Source organism: Leopardus geoffroyi, chromosome B1 (assembly GCF_018350155.1).
Source record: "Leopardus geoffroyi isolate Oge1 chromosome B1, O.geoffroyi_Oge1_pat1.0, whole genome shotgun sequence".
In the NCBI taxonomy this organism is placed as follows: domain Eukaryota; kingdom Metazoa; phylum Chordata; class Mammalia; order Carnivora; family Felidae; genus Leopardus; species Leopardus geoffroyi.
Genome location: NC_059327.1, coordinates 112,716,093 through 112,734,067, shown reverse-complemented (window position 1 = coordinate 112,734,067; position 17,975 = coordinate 112,716,093). Strand labels below are relative to the sequence as shown.

The following is a 17,975-nucleotide window of genomic DNA, read 5'->3' as shown; positions in this document are numbered from 1 at the left end:
TATATTTTAGACTCTGGGAGTAAAATAGTTAAAATATCAAAAGGGTAATTTGGACAGTAATGAATAGTGCAAGCAAAAAAAAAATGTATCTAAGGGCTCTTTAGATGAGAAAATCACATGACTCATTTCCTCAAAGGCAGATTACACACACACACACACACACACACAGAGAGAGAGAGAGAGAGAGAAAGAAATTGATAGAAAAATAGGAACACATAGATATTAAGAATATATGTTCTAAATAGAAAAAAGTAATAACATTTAAAAAATATATTGGACACTATGCCAACTGTTGCGACTTACATAATTTCTAGTTATTGAAATTACTCAGAGTGTTATACAGCATAATTTCCTTTACACATCAGTCTCAGAGATGTGAAGTGATTTGTCCAAAACCATAAAGACCTGGGATTCAAACAAGTCTCTACCTGGCCCCAAAGCTCACCTTCTCTCCACTATGTTATATGTCATAGTTTTTGTGTTTTATCAAACAAAGAATAATTTTCACTGAATTTTTGTGTTTTGCTTAATAGCTCACTATATATGTCCAGCCAGAGCAAAAGCACACAGCTGAGTATGCTGCAACCATAACTAAAATTGTGTTTGATTATTTTGAAGAATACTTTGCTATGGATTATGCTCTTCCTAAATTAGGTGAGACTCATTTTTTATTTTCTTATTTTTAATATTGCCTTTGCTTTCACCTAAGTTAAATCATTTCCTCCAGGTTTAGCATTTTCAGTTAATAGTCACCCCTTAGTCTTTTTATTATATGACTAAAATATGTGTCTAATATTTACTAGACCCTGAAAGACGCATTTTGGATTCCTCCAAGAATAATGTCCATACTTACTCTGTTCTTACCTGTTAAATGCAAAGACTTTTACTTCCAAATAAAGATTAAAGTATTGTGTGGAACTGCAGACGCTGATAATAATGGAGCCAGAAATAGCAACCTAGATTAGTTGATTTCAAAGTCATTACTGTTCCAATAGCTTACATTGCTGCTCTCCCATCAATGAGTTCATAACTAAAAGAGATAAATGATGCCATCGGAGTCCTATGTTCTTCCCGTCCTTCCATTGGACAAGACTAATTCTAGATTCTCCAGCAGTTAGAATGAAAAAAAAAAAATATATATATATATATTTTCTAATGGGGGGGGAACGTTTTCTTTTTAAAATAAAAATAAGGCTATAATCGAAATGGTGTGGATATGACACTTCTACCAACAGCAAAAATGCTTTATTAGTAAGCTTGCGTGGTATTTGCAAAGACTTTAAATGAAACATCCATATAGATGTCTGTAGGGATAAAATGGAGGCAACAAGAATGCCAACCAACGCAAAATTGATTTCTCCACTTCAATTTATGCCTGTACTTTAACAAATTAGCAGTGCAAAGTGACTGGGAAACCAGGTTCTCTGAGTGGGAATAGCTGTGGCTCTGAGCACCTTTGTAGATGGTCCGTTTTCTCTTCAATGGCATCAGCTCCCAACTATTACAGAGAGACAGGAAGAGAAACAACTTTTCATCAAAATCAGAATAATATTTAATAAAACGTTAAGCACATCAATTTAAAAGTCTCTTCTCTCTTTATCTCACTTGTACCACCCAGGATAAAGTGGGAAGTGGAGCTCTTAGAAATTTATTCTCTCTGCTCCTTTTCTCTTCCTCAATCTCCCTTACTCCTTCTTTATACTTTAAAATGCATTTCAACCCTTTCAGAATTAACTGTTTCCTAGACTTTTTTTTTTACAGATGACTTCTGCATTTGTCACACTCCCTGTTTATTAAACACTGCACTAGAGTTCATTAATTATAATGTTAATACTCACTAGAGAAACCAGGTCACAAAAAAAGTCCTTTTGTTCAAAGATTAGGTACAAATTATACTCCATAATGTTATAGAAAATATTGGTCCTTGGAGGGAATAGTTCTTCACCCTTTAAGTGGGTGTTCTTGTGACAAAATAGCCAAACCTAAGAATGAAGAGGACACAAAAAGAAAACTACTGCTGTAATCTTGATTTTTATTGAAGATAATACACCCATTTTTCATTCTTTATAAAAAGGTTTAGGAATCCTTATTTTAACTAGAATCATTGAAATTCTGAGTGCTAATAGAGAAATTACATTTTTTTATTATAGTTCATTAACTGAAGAAATTGCATCCTGTCCACTAATCAAGCTCAACATTTTCCGTTTTGCGATTTAACATGGAACTGATCAGCACCGCTTCTTCCTATCATTATATCCAAGATTATGGGCCCAAACAAAAATAAAGAATAGAAAGTCCTGGTAGAACCCGACATGGTAGGTCTGGAAGAGAAGTGAGAAAGAATACAGTTTATTTCGTGTTGACCCAACTTCTTTAGTGCACACAAATGGATGGGACCCTATTCAATTAGTAGGGAATCGAGCTGATAAATTGTACAGAAATAGGGAAAAAGTGGAATTTTATATTCTCTAATATTCTGCATCCCTGGATAGAAATATATCTCTGTGTACTTCGAAGCCCTGCACTTCTAATAAAAATGAAGTACAGACAGAGACAAAGACATAAAATTATAGAGGACTGAAAAGAGCATTGCCATTAGTATCCTTCTTTGAAAAATAGAAGACACATTGATATCTGGAGTCAACAGGAAACATTCCATGGAAAGTTTGAGTGCATGAAGATTGAATAGTTCACACAAATAGATTATTGTTTTTTATTCTAAGAAATTATTTTTAGCCTTTTTAAAACACATTCATCCAAAGAACTTAATTTGGTAAGAAATGTTATAAACAAATGCAAAGAAGTATTTCTCATGGGACTGTTTCTTTTTCCATAGATGAAATCGCTATTCCAGACTTTGGCACCGGGGCTATGGAGAACTGGGGACTCATCACTTACAGAGAAACAAATTTGCTTTATGACCCTCAGGAATCAGCTTCATCAAACCGGCAGAGGGTGGCCAGTGTGGTTGCCCATGAACTTGTGCATCAGGTATAGAATCTTAGCATCAAATCAGCTTTTTTTTTTTTTTTTTTTTTGAGAGAGAGAGAGAGAGGGAAAGCATGAGTGCACACACAAGCAGGGGAGGGGGAGACAGGCTCTGTCAGTGCAGAGCCTGATGCGGGTCTCAAGCCCACGAACCACAAAATCATGACCTGAGCCAAAATCAAGAGTCAGACCCTTAACCGACTGAGCCACCCAGATGCCCCTCAAATTTTCGCTTGTTTTTTAAAGTAGCTTAAGACCATAGGAATAACTGAAATTAATTATAACTTGACAAATAAAAAACGGCCAACCAGAAAATCCTGCTTGAAAGTCTTTCTTAGTGCTACTAAATATTTTACCATAAAAACCTTTTAAGACACATTGTTTTGCCTGTAGTAAGTATACAGGAGTCTTTGCTATGACTTTAAATAGTCCTGGTGATACTAAAATAAAGGCAGTGAACGAAAGAGAATTTAAGATCATTTAAAAATCAGGAGAAGTGGAAAAAAATCAGGAGAAATAATGCAGGAAATAAATGCTAATTAAGTACAATGCCGGCCACTTCTGTGTCAAGTGACATTTTCATGGACAAATAAACGTATTGAAATTGTCTAGGCCTCTCTACCACAAGCATAAAAATTTAACCATCTCTTTATTGCTTATAATTCCAGTGGTTTGGAAATATTGTGACCATGGAATGGTGGGAAGACTTGTGGCTGAATGAAGGCTTTGCTTCCTTCTTTGAGTTCCTGGGAGTAAACCAAGCAGAAAAAGAGTGGCAAATGGTGAGCCCTAAACACATAAGCTCCAAATGTCTATTTTCCTCATGAAAGTGACTGAGATCTGTACACAATGACAATGTCCCCGAGTCAGGGGCCTGGTGCAATGGTGAACTGGGGGGCCAAGCCCGTTGTGTGTATGGAGTAGAATCGGTCAGCTCCACTGAACTCTATCTGGCTTAGGGTGAGTGCCGAGGTCTCGGAGAGCAATTGACCAGCCCAGTCTGAGGATATCCTTGATATAGTCCCTTAATAACATGTGTCAAAGTAAGAAAAAAAACATAATGAGCTTAGGCAACGCAGCTCTATATTTAAGTGTCTGTAGTGCTAGTCCTTTGAAAAATCTCTCATTTTGCAAACCACTTACCTTATGGTGAAATAGCGTGGTAAAGAAATAAGAGCATTATTTCTCTGTAACTTAGTGTTACAGAGAATGTGACTTTGAGCAAGTGACGTATCCTGAGTTGGTTCTCTCCTCTATAAAAGAAGAACATTGTTCTCTCTCTTGTAAGCTTAAAAGCTCCTAAAAATACATGTAACTACCATTATCCTACCTTATGTCCCTGAGGGGCCTGGAACAAAGGCGTCTGTGAACCCTAAAGATTTTTTTCTGAAAAGCTAAATCTGTCTTTATCTCTATTTAGATGGTGTAGGTATGCCTGTCTGTTAGTATATATGAAAGTGTAAATGTGTAGATGTGTAAAACTAGAGAATTACAGAAAGTTGTGTACTATAAGACTACCGCCCTCTACTGGAAAAAATAAAAAGACAAACTTGAAGCCTTTGGCCGATTCTACAAGCTATCTTAAAAAATGAAGAAGTTAACTTGCAACAATTCCTGCTTTAGAACTTTAATCTACATCAGGGTTTTCCAACCATGGAACTACCGACATTTGGCCCAGATAATTCAGGAGTGCTTGGTAATGGTGGAGGCTGTCCTGGTATTGTAGGATATTTAAGAGCATCCCTGGCCCATATAGAGATACAAGTAACCCTCCCTCCCCAGTTGTAAAACCAAAAATGTGTCCACATGTTTCCAGATGTTCCCTGGGGGACAAACTTTCCACTAGTTGGCAATCACTCATATATGTTGAAAATTGTTGATTTTGTAATTTATTGAAACTAAACTATATAAATGAAAAAATATGTTGTCCTTTATTTTCTATAAAATAACCTGATGCCATACTTATATCAAGGTATTGCAAGGAAGTATAACATTTTAAATTGTTGTCATATATATATATATGTATATATATACATATATATATACATATATATATACATATATATATATACATATATATATGTATATATATATGTATATATATAACATTGTAATATTCCAATTCAGTATTTCAAAACACCAATGAAATTTCAAAAGAAGTTAGTATGCAGTTCTTAAGTGAAATTTAATCACATGGTCCAACTCATTTATTCACCCATTCATCATCATTCATTCATTCCTTTTTTTTTTAAGTTTATTTATTTATTTTGAGAGACAGAGAGAGTGAGAGAGCATGAGCAGGGGAAGGGAGAGAGAGAGGGAAAGAGAGCGAATCCCAAGCAAGCTCCGCATTGTCAGCATGGAGCCTGATGTGGGGCTCAAAATCACGATCTGTGAGATCCTGACCCGGGCCGAAACCAAGAAGAGGACACTTAACCAACTGAGCCACCCAAGTTGCCCCCATTCATTCATTCTTTATCCACTCATTCAGTCTTCTATCTTTAGTGAACACTACAGAGTATCCAAAACTGAACAAAACATAGTTCTTGCCCTCAAGGAGCTCCCAGTTAAGGGTATGGCGGGTAGAGGGGACAGATAAATAAAAAGACAGACTGTAAGAGAGCCTGATAAGTACCACAATAGTGGAGCTTCACTTTACAGGTGAAAACTCTGATGCACAGGAAGGTAATCTCACTTTCCAATCTCACATAGAAAATTGGTAGCACAACTAAGACTAGAGTCAAATTTCCTGACCCTGAGACCTGAATGCGTTCTGCATCTAAAAGGTGTACAAAGCAATGGAGTACTACATGGCAATGAGAAAGAACGAAATATGGCCCTTTGTAGCAACGTGGATGGAACTGGAGAGTGTGATGCTAAGTGAAATAAGCCATACAGAGAAAGACAGATACCATATGGTTTCACTCTTATGTGGATCCTGAGAAACTTAACAGAAACCCATGGAGGAGGGGAAGGAAAAAAAAAAAAAAAGAGGTTAGAGTGGGAGAGAGCCAAAGCATAAGAGACTCTTAAAAACTGAGAACAAACTGAGGGTTGATGGGAGGTGGGAGGGAGGGGAGGGTGGGTGATGTGTATTGAGGAGGGCACCTTTTGGGATGAGCACTGGGTGTTGTATGGAAACCAATTTGACAATAAATTTCATATATTGGAAAAATAAAATAAAATAAAAGGTGCACAAAGTTTTAAGTCCAGATCAAAATTACCTTGATTGGCAGTCATCACTTGACAATAGTACCTTGTCTATTATAAATGGAAATCACAAAATTGGAAAATGTAAATATAGTATGCTCCTCTTTGGGGAATATTTTTAATAAAAGAAGACCAATAAGGCTTTTGGTTTTTTTTTTAAGTAATGATTTAACAGAATGAGATTTCAGAATCTGATTATGAATCAAAATAATAATAGCAGCTAATGTGTTGGGTTTCACTCCACCAGAGACTATGCCAAATGCTTACCATGCATTATCTCATTGAATTCTCTAACAATTCCAAAAAGTAGATGCCATTATTATCGCAATTTGATGGGTGCGGGAGCTTGCTTAAACCTACGTATCTAGAAAATGGCAAAAATTGAGTTATGAGCTGTGGAAGTCTGACTAGATGGCTAGACCTCTCAACCACTGTATTTGGCCAAGAAAACATAGTATTGGAATGAGAAGATGATGAACTATGGCAAAAGCTAATATTTTCTTTGATTAATTATGAATCATCCAAATTCTAATGATTAGTTGACTGAAAAAAAGAAATCCCGAACATTAGTTTTTGGCAGATCAACATGTATTCTCACTTAATTCTGAGAACAAAGGTGTGAGGCGATAACATGCCCATTGCACAGGTGCGGAAATAGGGCTTGAAAAGCTTGGCACATGTGCGAAAGTCACACAGAAGTGGCAGAGACAGAATTCACAGATGCTTGTGTCTTCTTGGCCTGTCACATAGGGGCGAAGTCAAAGGAATTATACTAGAAGAAGGGAATGGAATCCATGCAGATGAATCAGTGCAACATGCGATTCATTTGGACACCTAACGCTTGTCTTAAGTAATTTGAGCAATTTATATTTATTCTCCGCCAATTTTTTATCCCTGATATTTTGAAATATGGACGAGTATAGAGGAAGTGCTGTATTTCTTTGGTGCGTTGTGTCGTTTCAGAGAGATCAGATGTTACTTGAAGACGTGTTACCTGTACAAGAGGATGATTCTTTGACGTCTTCGCACCCAATTGTTGTCACTGTGACAACTCCTGCTGAAATAACATCTGTCTTTGATGGAATATCCTATAGCAAGGTGGGGAAGATAGGACATTGTTGTGAGCATCTTCCTGTTTAGTGACTTTTAGTAAATGCCTAAAAACGGTAAGAAGGTTAGACTATGCTCATGGGCTTTAGAAAACAGTGTGGAACTTATTCTGGATGCTGAATATTCAGTAGTTGGTACTTTTCGGACAAAACGATCAATGCTGGTCATTGTCACAAGACTTTGAATCAGACTTTGAAAGATTTCTCCCTTCACTTTTGTTTATAGCCTCTCTCATTCTAACTGAACATGTACACTTTAAGCTTCAAATTTAAAATTCTTTTATCTGATTTTTTAAAAGACAGCGAATCTTCTTTTTCTGCTATGTGGTCTTTGGAAAACGCCATATATGGGGACATCTTTTCTATAGAATCCTTTAGTGCTTCAGGAAGAACTGAAACCCAACTCAGTTGGAAGGAATTCCTTTTATCCATTTTTATATAAGACATAAAGATGACGTTATTAGCATGTTGCAGATGGGGCATTTTTATCCAAGAAATTTTTTTGCAAAACTACTGAAGGTCTGCAGCGACCCATTTTCTCCCACAGTGTTTCCTTCCTACAGCTCCTCCTCCAAATGTATTCATGCCTGCATGCAGCATGATGTAGTTATTTCCCTTTTGCTGCTCAAGGTTTACCCACTATGCTAAGTTGCTCAAAAGCCACTGGAAATGAATACAGTTTGTTATTCTGGATAATACCTAGTTTTGTTGAAGACAAAATATTTTAATTATTAAAATGAATACTAGATAAAATGGCTTACGTGAGAAAAGCCATCTATAGATGGCTACTGCAAATTTATAGCATCATAATTTTGGCTTTCCCTGTCATTCCCACAGCATCTTTTTAGGCTTCTTTTCTCATTTTTCTTTCATATTGCTAATGATTCTTTTATATTTCTGTTAAAGTGAACATTTCTAGGCCACTTACAGGATATTCTAATTACTCACATGGAGATGTTTATATTTTATTAAATCGGTTTCTTTCCGAGTCCTAGATATTCCATGGGTTTAAGATACTAGGTCAGAAATAAATGTTCTAAGCCTTTAGCCCTCTCTGTGCAAAAATAATTTATACTTAATAAATTGCAGTAAAAATTGCTAACAGATGGGGAGAAGCACATGTTCTTCCGGCAAGTTACTTGAAAATGGATATAAAAATTTATCAATACTGCATTTTAGTATTAATCTTATAACATGTGCAGAGAAAGTAGAGAGCAGAAGTATTCATTAGATTCTTCAGACAAAATAAAACCAAATGAGATGAACTGCTTTTGAAAAGGATTTTATACCTAAATGATGTATCTATATTAAACTATTTGACCAGATAATTCCTCAACTATTTCCACAAAATGTAGTATTTTGAAAAGTATTGAAATAAATTTAAGAAGTAGCCAGAATTTTATCATGGAATTACTTTCCTTATTCACTGAAAAATAAGAGTTTTCTAAGTCTTTCTAACGGTTCTCTTTCATTAGAAAAGCTCCATCTGCTGGTTCATTTGATGAAGTGCAATAATTATTTAACCCCCAAGTCTCTGAAATGATGGCCCCTTTATCAACTACTCTTGACCTTTTGTTATTTTAGAAGCATAGATACAGGAGGTGTGCCAAATGCTATTTTTGTTTTAAAACCATGGAGCTATAGCCAAGTAATTTAGTGGAGTCATATTGAAGAGATAATCTCACACATATGATCATGAAATACTAGTCACGACAGTGGTCACTGGTATCCTTTACTAGTTCAATTTGCTATTCTTTTCCACCATAGGGCGTTTCCATTCTGAGGATGCTTGAAGACTGGATAACCCCAGAGAAGTTTCAAAAAGGATGTCAGGTATGATTTATGACTTTTCATAGTTCTACGTGTGAGCCACATCGGTCCGTGGCTGATGAATGTCGGTATGTGATTAATCAAGGAACTACTCCTCTTTTACTTTTTCCTCTCCTTACGCAGGGACAGATTAAACAGCAAAACATAGAAAGGTGACTTCACATCCAGTTAAGTGCCCACACTGTTACCTCTAATTACCATTTAGCAGAAATTTCATGGAGAAGTTACATGGAGTCCTTAGTTATTTTTGATATCCTTTACATGTGTATTGGCTTAGGCTGCCATAATAAATACATCGACTGAGTCGTTTAAACAACAGAAATTTATTTTCTCACCGTTCTGGGGGCTGAGAAGTCTCCGACCAAGGCACTGCAGATTCCTGTTTTAGAGAGGGCTGTTTGCCTGGCTTGCAGATGGCTGCCTTTCCCTGTGTCCTCACATAGCCGAGGGAGAGAGCTTTCTGGTGCCTCTTATCATCAAGGCATTGATCCCATCATGAGGGTCCCACCCTCATGACTTCATCTAAACCTAAATACCTCCCAAAGACCACATCTGCCAACACAATCGCATTAGAGGTGAAGCTTCAATGTATGAATTTTGGGGAACACAACTCAGTCCATAGTGACATGATATAAAGATTTAAGTGTATCTATAAAAGCCTTCCTTTATAGTTCGTGCAAGGACTTTTTCCTTATTACTGGACTTAAAAGTGGCAAATACACACATTCAAGGAATGTGTAGAGTCAAGGAATAAAGAGGGCCTGCTTTCTTTTGGAAGCAGAAATGGTAATACATTTTCAAAAGCATTTCACACATCCCCCTTAGGCATACTGCCCCAGTGGATATTTCAGCTTCTTTTTTGTTTTTCTAGAAAACCTAAGCCAAATCTCTCAGGGTTTTAATGGCATCAGTGTGGCTACACTCTGTCCCTGTAACTGTCCTGTCTGTAGGTTGGCCCATTCAGCCTGGAGTCGGAATTGTCTTCCTGCTTCTTCCCATTCTCCTCCATCCTCCCCACTGTGAGGCCTCAGGTGGTTAGGCAGAGCAGTGGTGCTGGGGTGCCAGTTCAGAACGTCGAAAACGGGTCAGAGCAGCGTCCTGCCAGCCTTCCCAAAGGTACCAGTACTCCTTTTGGATGTGATTCCCCAGGACAGTGTCCGCTCACTATTCCTTCAGCTCTTACCACCACTGAGCCTTCTTATGTGGCATCTAGCAGTCTCTATGCCACCCCAAAAAGAAACAGTCTCTTTACCCAATGGCAAAATTCCTAGGTGACTATTTACGTAAGACACAAGACCAAGACTTAGGAGATATTCAGGGTGTACATCAATGCATTTTACTCCTCTTGTCTACTAATAAAATACTCTCTGTGGACACTGGAAGAAAGGGAGAAGCCATGTGCCTGTTCTTATGTGTACATTAGAACACCTTGTAACGTTTCCACCAGCTTCAAAGTCACATTTCATCATATCTTCTCTCACTGTGAGCACCTTTAGTGGGGAACTCTGTCTTCTGTATCTTTGTATATATTCCAGTCCCTAGTAGACTGCATTACACATGATAGACAATCCAAACAGTGCTTCTTAAATGAATGAATGGTCTGTAAGAAACAACACAGAGAAAAAAACAAAGACAATTCATTCTTTAAAAATTAAGTTAAAATTCCATTTGCATAGTTTCATTCTAAATGAAACTGATGGATAACACATTCTTGGAATTTTCAAAGCTGACTTCAAATTAAATGATTTTTATTTTTTTTTTTATTTTTTTATTTTTTTTTAATTTTTTTTTCAACGTTTATTTATTTTTGGGACAGAGAGAGACAGAGCATGAACGGGGGAGGGGCAGAGAGAGAGGGAGACACAGAATCGGAAACAGGCTCCAGGCTCTGAGCCATCAGCCCAGAGCCCGGCGCGGGGCTCGAACTCACGGACCGTGAGATCGTGACCTGGCTGAAGTCGGACGCTTAACCGACTGCGCCACCCAGGCGCCCCATCAAATTAAATGATTTTTAAAGCAACTCCTAGAGATGTACCAGGAGTCTTTAAAAGTGAATAGCTATTCTAATAATTCAGTAATACTCTCATATTTCCTTTATCCTGGTATCTATGGTATAATTAATTAAAAATCTAGTCCTATCTAAAACTAATATGTCTCAAGTGAAATATGTCTTCCTCTACCCTGTGACTACAGATGGAGCTAGAAACCAAACTAGAATGAATAGATATTAATTTTTTCATGCCATCATAGTGCTGTGGAATAAATTAACACACACACACACACAACCCACTAGCCACTAAAACACTCACTTTTCCCCTACAATCTTCAAACACTAGCTAATATCTGAAAACAGCATATGATCAGTATAGACCACACTCAATAAGCTCTCGAGCCAATTGGAACATTCTTTTACTTCATTCAAGTATCTGAATAGTGTCTTTACTTGAATTAGCATCACTCTATGTTTGCTGCCCCTAAATTCCACAATCTGTGATATTGTTCAAGATCTTTCCCTAGCAAATACTTTCTGACCAAAGTGACTCTTCATTAGCTGACCTGGTATGGAACTAAATCTGGGGATGGCCAGCTGTCTATTCTCTTTCAAGCTCATCACCTTCCCCCAAACCCTATCTCAGACCTCAAAGTAGGTAGTAGTGAAGGGGAATAAGATCAAAGCCATCACCTGGAAAATCTTTAAGGCTGTGCTTGTGCATAAGAAATGATAACAGGTAATGGGGAATTTGTAACAGTATATGGTCATGAAATCAAGCTGAGAAATACATCCATCCTTTCTTTTTCTCCTAGTATAAGAAATAGCCCTGATGAGACAGCAATGGCTCAGCTGCAACTTGTCCTTTCCCTTCCTGGGATACTAGTAACAGAAACAGTCTTCTTTTCCTTTTGTGCTTACCACACCAAACCCAACTAATGAGGGGCTATTATTGGGGGATGTAGGTCATCATGAAATTTTGAGTGGAATGACTGCATTGTGACTATTCAAGGTGAAGAAAGAAATTTCTCAATATAGAGTATTCAGAAATGCACTAATCTAGACAAAATAAAATTGATGTCTTCTGTTTTGAAAGAGAGAGAGAGCACGCGCACACAAGCAGGGGAGGGGAGAACAAGAGGGAGACAGAAAATCTTAAGCAAGCTTCATACTCAGCACAGAGCTTTACATGGAGCTCGGGGCTCCATCTCATGAGGGTGAGATCCTGAGCTGCCAAAATCAAGAGTTGGACACTCAACTGACTGAGCCACCCAGGCACCTCAAAATTGATGTCTTTTAATATACTGTTTATATAAATGTCTATGTAGCCTGTAGTTCGGAAGAAGCAAGAGACTGCAGTTTAAAAAGCAGTAACAATAACGACACCACTGACAGAAACCACACAGACTGGTTAAGGATTCAGAATTCCTTCAAAGTTACCTTAGAAAAATCTCATCGCCTCTCTAGGCACCAGTTTTCTTCACCCCCCAAAATGTGAGATGTATTAAATAATACTTAAAGTCCCTTCTAATTCCAAGATGGCATGTTTCTAAGCTCAAAGCATCGTGAGTATACAAATAAACTCCTCTAAATTAATTTTAAAAAGCTACTACTCACTAGAAATTGTCATTAACAGGTAGCTATGGTTATAATTCATTACTAATACTCAAGTATCCATTTATTTTATTTAGAATGAATGATTTGTGCAAAGCTCTGGAACAAATGCTTAAAACTGATATCCAGTGAGCGCCTTTCGTTTCTTCTCCCTTCCTTTGCCTGCCCTCCAGTGGTAGTGCTGAGCAGTGAACTAATCGAAAGAACAAAAACAAAGGCAGCTTTCCTAACTGGTCGCAACCCTAGTCCAGGCTTCTTGGAGCTGGCTGCTAATATTGTTTTATCTCTCTATGCCTGAAAAGAAAGGAATTTAGACGACAATGTGACTTAGGCACAGCACCTCCTGAAAATTATAGTCACTTTGAGTGAAAATGTCATGTGCGAAGTCAACCACTTGTTATTCTTTGAAGGCTCAAGAAACACTTAAGAAAGTGATGCTATTTTATTTTATTTTCTTTAATTTTATTTTTTGAAAGAGAGTGACGTGAGCAGGGGCGGGGCAGAGGGAGAGGGAGAGAGAGAATCCCAAGCAGGCTCTGCACAGCCAGCATAGAGTCCAGTGCAGGTCTCCATCCCACAGCCATGAGATCATGACCTGAGCTGAAATCAAGAGTCAGATGCTCAGCCGACTGAGCCACCCAGGTGCCCCAAAGATGTTCCTATTACATGGGACAATTCCTGACAGCAACAGAGGAGAAGTGGCATAAGTGGCATCCAATTATGAGACTAGGAGAAAAGTGGGGATTTTTTTTTAGGGACCTACCACATTGGATCTGAAAACTCACATATAGAGAGATTCTGTGAACAAAATCGTTAAAGGGGAGAGCTTTCTAGTTAAAAATAATTCATATTTTAAAGCCATTTAAAGAGTAAAGACATTCTTTAAAGCGAATAATTTCCCAAATTTATTCATGATCAGGATCATCATTATTATTCTTACTGTTCAAAAGGTTGTATATCCATTTCCTTAAAGCAGGAGTCTACCAACAGCGACTTGCAGGCCAAATCTGGCCCACCACTCCATTTTCTAAGGTCTGCAAACAAAATCATTTCTACAACTTTGAACTGTTGAAAAATCACAAGAATAACAATATTTTATGACACATGAAAGTTACATGAAATTCAAATATCAGAATGCATAAATAATGTTTTATTGGTTATTCATTTATACATTATCTATGGATACTTTTGTGCTACAGAGGCAGAGTTGAGTAGTTGTGACAGGCATTATAGAGCCCACAAACCTTAAAACCTTTACTATATAGCTTTTTACAAAAAAAAATTTTTTTTTTTGCTGAGCCCTGGCTTAGAGACAAGCTCACCTGTTTTATCTTTGCATATTTTGCATATTGCCTCAGTCATTCATGTGTGGTGGGGTCATCTAGTGTCTGAGATGAGAAAACATCACTAATAAATGAAGGTAAGGGATGTAGCCAGTGGTGACAGGTTGACAGCTCTAACAAGATCATAGAATTATGGGTCTTTCTTCATATTGGATCACAAATGTTATGGACTGTTGACTATTTACTGAACACTTGACTGCCCTTAAGTATCTCATATTTCTTGTCCTGAAAAAAAATTAAGCTTTTCCTTTCCTGTGCACAAGCCCATTAGACTATTAAAAAAGAACAAGCTGGGGTTCCTGGGTGGCTCAGTCGGGTGAGCATCTGACTTTTGATTTCAGCTCAGGTCATGATCCCAGGGTCATGGGATTAAGCTCTGCGTCTGGCTCCACACTCAGCGTTGAGCCTACTTAAGACCCCCTCCCTCCCTCCCTCCCTCTCTCTCTCTCTCTCTCTCTCTCTCTCTCTGCCTCTCCTTTTGTCCCTCTCCTCTGCTTGCACACTGTATGTTTCTCTAAAATAAAAAATGAAAAAAAAATTTAAAAACCAAGCTACATCATTAATAAGGAAAAATATTCCTTGTGCTTTACAAATAAATTATTTGCCGTTCTTATAGGTTACAAAATGTTTTGCATGCCGTGTGTCATTTGATTTTTGTTGCAGGTACACTTGCCATATTATACATTAGGGTGAAATATGTTGATAGATTCAGCTCATGTGTGGAAGTATGAGAAAAGCATACTTTGATTGATTTCTAAAATACTTGTTATCTTTCACATACAGATTTACTTGAAAAAACACAAATTTGGGAATGCAAAAACTGAGCATTTTTGGAGAGCACTCGAACAGGTATGGAGACTATCCCCAAGTATTTCTTTGATTAACATATGATTTATCAATCATTTCTTGATCTGATTATTCTATCCTTTTATTTTCCCTAATTTGTTAATTATTCCTCGTTTTTTTTTTTTTTAATATCAGGCAAGTAATTTACCAGTGAAAGAAGTAATGGACACATGGACCAAACAGATGGGTTATCCTGTACTTAATGTGAAAGATATGAGGAACATCACACAGAAACGTTTTCTGTTGGACTCAAAAGCGAATTCTTCTGAGCCACATTCAGCTCTTGGGTAAGGATCTAAAATGCATTTGAAGAAAAAAGCAGAAATTTGATGGAAATACTGACCACTGGCTTAGATCTTAGTCTCCAGTACGTGATTGATAGATGATAATATTAAAGCACAATGTCTTTAGGGAACCAAAAGCATTCAAACATAGGTCCATGGTCTCCAGGTTCAAGATGGTGGACTGAACACATGCCTCCAAGTCCTGTTCTTCCCAGAAATCACCGAATAAAGAAGTGCTAAAAGAAATAAACTCATAAGAGAAAGAAAGAGGAGGGGCTATATAGATTCTAGAAGGAAAGCCAGAAGGAGAAATAGTGATAGAAAACAAACAAACTGAAGAAGATGAAGCCAGATAAAAAGGGACTTGCTGTAGAGGTGGAAACATCTTCCCTATCCCTAGACAGGCTCCGGGCTGTCAGCATGAAGAGTGGAGCACAGGAGTGAGAAGTGAGGCTGAAAATAGGACAATTAATTTGAAGTCTAGACTCAGGACAATTGTGCCAGTCAGACACACCCCCACTCCACTTTCCCGTCATCTACTAACAACCTTTCCTCTGTTTGGAGCTCTTAGAAGTCTGCCAAAAGTCTGGCAATGACCCAAGGCAAAAATCCAAAGACTCTACCCCCTGCCCTACCTCCCCCACCCTCCCACCCCCCCGCAAATAAATGGACTAAAACAGTGGAGGAGAACTAAATATTTCCACTTGGTTAGGATGCCCAGAATACAGCTTTCCTTCCAATGGCATTTGTAGGATGGGTGGGCTGGAACTGCCAGCTCCCTGCATACATGCTCAGAGCTCCCAGTCAGACTTCTGTCCAGAGGAAAAGGCTGTTTCAAAAATATACCTTCCCCCTCAAAAGCAGAGGGGTTACATACAGGACACCAAGAATAATTAATTTAGTCCTTCTTCCCGAAATATGAATGGGCAATTAACATCACAAGACACATAAAAAAATCTAAAAGCATAAAAGGTTGAACAAACAAAAACCTGTCACTGTAAGAACAAAATTGAGGAAATAGAAAATAAATTTATGAAATACATTCAGAGATCAAAGAAGCTACTAACACTCATTAGCTCAGAGCAGAGTATCTTTGAAAAAACAAACTTGGAATATAGAATTGCTCTGAAAGATTAAATTTGTGGTTGTCAAAGAATTAATAGACCAAGTGGCAAGAAATTTGGGGAATTCTCTATAGTTATAGGGCAAACGCAGAGAACTGACAAATATGAAAGAGAAGACAAATATTGAATGTCCAGCACCCAACTAACAGACGTCTCTCAAAAAAGGAAACAGAGAAACTTGAGGGGCAAATAATAAAGGACACAAGGATTCTGATTACAAAGCCCCGTTGAGGTCACAGTTCAAAAAGGAAAAAAAAAAAAAAAAAAAAAAAAAAAAACCTAGCTACATTCTCATGAAATTCCAGAAAACAAGGATACATGAGTTAGAGTGACATTAGACCTGTCCACAGGTCTTCTTGAATGCAAGAAGAAAATGCAACAATCATCTAAAATGGCTGTAGCAAAAAATATCTTCAACTTCTAATTCTCTTCCCAAACTAAACCAAATGCAAATGAACACCAAGGACATTTTCAGACATGCAACTCCAGAAAATGCTTTCCACACAGCACTTTTTAGAAAGTTACTAAGGCTACGTACATCCCAGGGGAGGAAGAAGAGAAAAAATGCGCAAAATCAGAAAGAGAAGAAACACATCCAGGAAACATTGTATCCAACAGAGGAAAGTCATGAAAAGAAATGCTGGCCAATAGCGACCCAGGGGGCTCGCAGTGCCATGCATAAGAGCAGGATGCTGGGTTCAGGTAGGTGATTGCCATGAGAAAGCAAGTATGGTTGAGAAAACGGTGAGATTATGAGTTTGTGAATGCCCATCAGTTGGGCAACTGTAAAGAAGAAAACTAGAGAAACCAAATCAAGGCTGTATGTAAAAATTGTGATCCAAGAATGTAAACCAGTAGAATAATTTTATGCCACTGACAATCCATACAATAAAAAGGAGTCCTTTTGACTCTTATGTCAGGCTGTTAGGGTAAATTTTTATTTAAGTGACTCAGGGGGCCAAGATATCAGCCCATAGAGAAAGAAATGTAACTCCAACCCACCTCTTGGACAACCATACGTATACAACAGTATAATTTCAAAAATGTTACTTGTTGGCTTTTAACTTTTATAATCAACAATGAACAACATGTAAAACTTGTGTTACAGTGGCAGAGTAGATTGTAAATATAAACAGTCTTAACATTGTAACAAGAAAAAAAAAAAAGGCTGGCAGAGAAAATGAGGTGGAAGAGGAAGGAAAGGCGGCAGAAAGTGTCAGGATAGTAATTCAGTGGTGGGCTGGTGCTGACTCGAATCCCAACTCAGCACCATTATGCTGGTAGCTTGAAATCCATCACTGAATTAATGGAAACTAGCAAATACTGCATTCTGCTCCCCCGGTCCTCCAAGAGCCAGTTGTTTGTTTACCAGAACTCCATAGGATATCCTGCAGTTTCTCCTCATTGTAAAGTAGGAGATTTTGCTCCTATTTTACAGTTGGGAGAGAGTAGCAACACTGACATTTATGAAACAGGAAATGGCAACATGATTCCACTACCGTAAAGGAACAATTATAACCTAGAGAAAGTCTAATAATTTTACTTCCCTAAATTTTGACTGTTAAAGGGCAAATGGAAGAGAAAGCAGTGTAAGTTAACTAAATCACTCTCTTGCATGGATGAGTTAATAAATACTA

At 37.7% G+C, this 17,975-nt stretch overlaps 1 protein-coding gene across 1 annotated transcript in view; it reads left to right on the top strand.

Annotated features, from left to right (window-relative positions):
- LOC123593820 (glutamyl aminopeptidase) overlaps positions 1-17,975 on the top strand; it is an 84,963-nt gene that overhangs the window by 29,443 nt on the left and 37,545 nt on the right. Inside the window, exons 4-10 of the mRNA XM_045470347.1 lie at positions 534-654; positions 2,837-2,991; positions 3,657-3,770; positions 7,162-7,296; positions 9,075-9,140; positions 14,868-14,933; positions 15,066-15,217. Coding sequence (XP_045326303.1) covers positions 534-654; positions 2,837-2,991; positions 3,657-3,770; positions 7,162-7,296; positions 9,075-9,140; positions 14,868-14,933; positions 15,066-15,217 — 809 coding nt within the window. The remainder of the gene's footprint in view (positions 1-533; positions 655-2,836; positions 2,992-3,656; positions 3,771-7,161; positions 7,297-9,074; positions 9,141-14,867; positions 14,934-15,065; positions 15,218-17,975) is intronic.